General features: G+C 58.9%; 1 protein-coding gene across 1 annotated transcript in view; it reads right to left on the reverse strand.

Annotated features, from left to right (window-relative positions):
• Positions 1-2193, reverse strand: part of LOC107307843 (transcription factor RelB homolog) — a gene marked incomplete at both ends in the record, with an annotated part of 5108 nt that extends 2915 nt beyond the window's left edge. Inside the window, 5 exon segments of the mRNA XM_015851346.1 lie at positions 30-134; positions 1683-1710; positions 1713-1763; positions 1765-1814; positions 1917-2193. Coding sequence (XP_015706832.1) covers positions 30-134; positions 1683-1710; positions 1713-1763; positions 1765-1814; positions 1917-2193 — 511 coding nt within the window.
• Positions 2194-2801: the final 608 nt, after the last annotated feature.

Raw genomic sequence — 2801 nt, forward strand, 5'->3', positions numbered from 1 at the left:
CCCCCCACAGACCCCCCTCTGGCCCCCACCTTTCTGGACCTTGTCGCACAGCAGGTACAGCTCCTCCCCCCCCGTGCACGGCCCGCTCTCCTTGTTCATCCGGCAAATGCGCAGCTCGGAGGTGTTGGTGGACTCTGAATCAAGGGGGGGAATGGGACCAGGATGGGAACTGGGACCAGTATGGAAATGGGGGGGGATACTGGGACCAGTATGGGAACTGGGACCAGTATGGGAACTGGGGGGGAAACTGGGACCAGTATGGAAACTGGGAGAGGATACTGGGACCAGTATGGGAACTGGGACCAGTATGGGAACTGGGAGGGGAAACTGGGACCAGTATGGAAACTGGGACCAGTATGGGAACTGGGAGGGGATACTGGGACCAGTATGGGAACTGGGAGGGGAAACTGGGACCAGTATGGGAACTGGGGGGGGGATACTGGGACCAGTATGGGAACTGGGGGGGAAACTGGGACCAGTATGGAAACTGGGAGGGGAAACTGGGACCAGTATGGGAACTGGGGGGGATACTGGGACCAGTATGGGAACTGGGACCAGTATGGTAACTGGGAGGGGATACTGGGACCAGTATGGGAACTGGGACCAGTATGGAAATGGGGGGGGATACTGGGACCAGTATGGGAAATGGGACCAGTATGGGAACTGGGGGGGAAACTGGGACCAGTATGGGAACTGGGGGGGGAAACTGGGACCAGTATGGGAACTGGGAGGGGATACTGGGAGCAGTATGGGAACTGGGGGGGGATACTGGGACCAGTATGGGAACTGAAGGGGGATACTGGGACCAGCATGGAAACTGGGACCAGTATGGAAACTGGGAGGGGATACTGGGACCAGTATGGGAACTGGGGGGGGATACTGGGACCAGTATGGGAACTGGGAGGGGATACTGGGAGCAGTATGGGAACTGGGGGGGATACTGGGACCAGTATGGGAACTGGGAGGGGATACTGGGAGCAGTATGGGAACTGGGGGGGGATACTGGGACCAGTATGGGAACTGGGACCAGTAGGGGAACTGGGAGAGGATACTGGGACCAGTATGGGAACTGGGGTGGATACTGGGACCAGTATGGGAACTGGGACCAGTAGGGGAACTGGGAGAGGATACTGGGACCAGTATGGGAACTGGGGGGGGATACTGGGACCAGTATGGGAACTGGGACCAGTATGGAACTGGGGGGGGATACTGGGACCAGTATGGGAACTGGAACCAGTATGGGAACTGGGAGGGGGAGGGGAAACTGGGACCAGTAGGGAATGGGAGAGGATACTGGACCAAGTATGGGAACTGGGACCAGTATGAAAACTGGGAGGCGGATACGCTTGGGACGCAGTATTGGGAAACTGGAAGGGCGATACTGGGACCAGTATGGGAACTGGGACCCAGTATGGGAACTGGGAGAGGAATACTGGGACCCGTATGGGGAACTGGGGGGTACCGGACCAGTCCATGGGAACGGGACCAGTATGGAGACTGGGGGGGGATCTGGGACCGTAGTATGAAACTGGGAGGGGCACTGGGACCAGTACGGGCACTGGAGAGGATACCTGGGACCAAAAACCCAACCCCCCAGGCCCCTAGATCCCATCCAACCCCCACCCAGCCCCCCACCCCCCAGTGCCGCCCTTCCCAGTTTTGCCCAGTGTCCAGTTCCCTACTCTTATGCGAAGATGGCTCCGACAGCACCGCGGGCTGAGCTGCCTGGTCCGCTGCCATCGCCGGTACGACGCCTGGAAGCACGATCCTCACCACGTTCATATCCACCTCCTGGTGGTTCTTCAATGAGCCAGCTGCAATTTGGGGGGGGGTCCCCAATATGGGGGGGGGGTCAGCACCTCGCTATGGGGCAGGGAAACCCCCCTGCCCCCCATATATCCCCCCCAGCCCCACACCTTTGAAGGGGTCGATGCCCAACTGCAGCTTCTTCTCAATGGCCGCCTCGATCTCCTTCTTCTTCACGCATTGGATGCCCAGGTTGCTGAAGCTGATTAAAGGTGGGGGGGGGAGGTGAGACCCTGCCCCACATATTGACCCACACACTGACCCACAGCAACACACAGAGCCAGACAGTGGGGGTGGGAAGTGGGAGCAGTGGGTAATGGGGGCTGTTATGGGACTGGGAGTGGGTAATGGGGTCTGTAATGGGGACTGGGAGTGGGTAATGGGGTCCTGTATGGGGACTGGGAGTGGGTAATGGGCGTCTGGTATGGGGCTGGAGTGAGTAATGGGGCCTGTTATGGGGGCTGGGAGTGGGTCAATGGAGGCTGTGTGAGAATGGGAGTGGGTTAATGGGGTCTGTATGGGATATGGGAGTGGGTAATGGGGCCCCTGTATGGGGACTGGGAGTGGGTAATGGGGGTCTGTAATGGGGCATCTGGGTAGTGCGGTAATGGGGTCTGTTTGGGGGCTGGGAGTGGGTAATGGGGTCTGTACTGGGGGCTGGGAGTGGTAAATGGGGGCTGTATGGGGACTGGGAGTGGGGTAGATGGGGTCAGTGGTGTTTGGAACTGGGAAGTGGGGTAATGGGGTCTGTCATGGGGACTGGGAGTGGGTAATGGGGGCTGTATGGGGAATGGCAGTGGGTAATGGGGTCTTGTATGGGGACTGGGAGTGGGTTAATGGGGTCCTGTATGGGGACTGGAAGTGGGTAATAGGGGTCTGTATGGGGACTGGGAGTGGGTAATGGGGTCTATATGGGGACTGGGGGTGGTAATGGGGTCTGTATGGGGCTGGGGAGTGGTAATGGGGTCAGTAGTGGGGACTGGGAGTGAGTAATG

Source organism: Coturnix japonica, unplaced genomic scaffold (assembly GCF_001577835.2).
Source record: "Coturnix japonica isolate 7356 unplaced genomic scaffold, Coturnix japonica 2.1 chrUnrandom1056, whole genome shotgun sequence".
Taxonomy (NCBI): domain Eukaryota; kingdom Metazoa; phylum Chordata; class Aves; order Galliformes; family Phasianidae; genus Coturnix; species Coturnix japonica.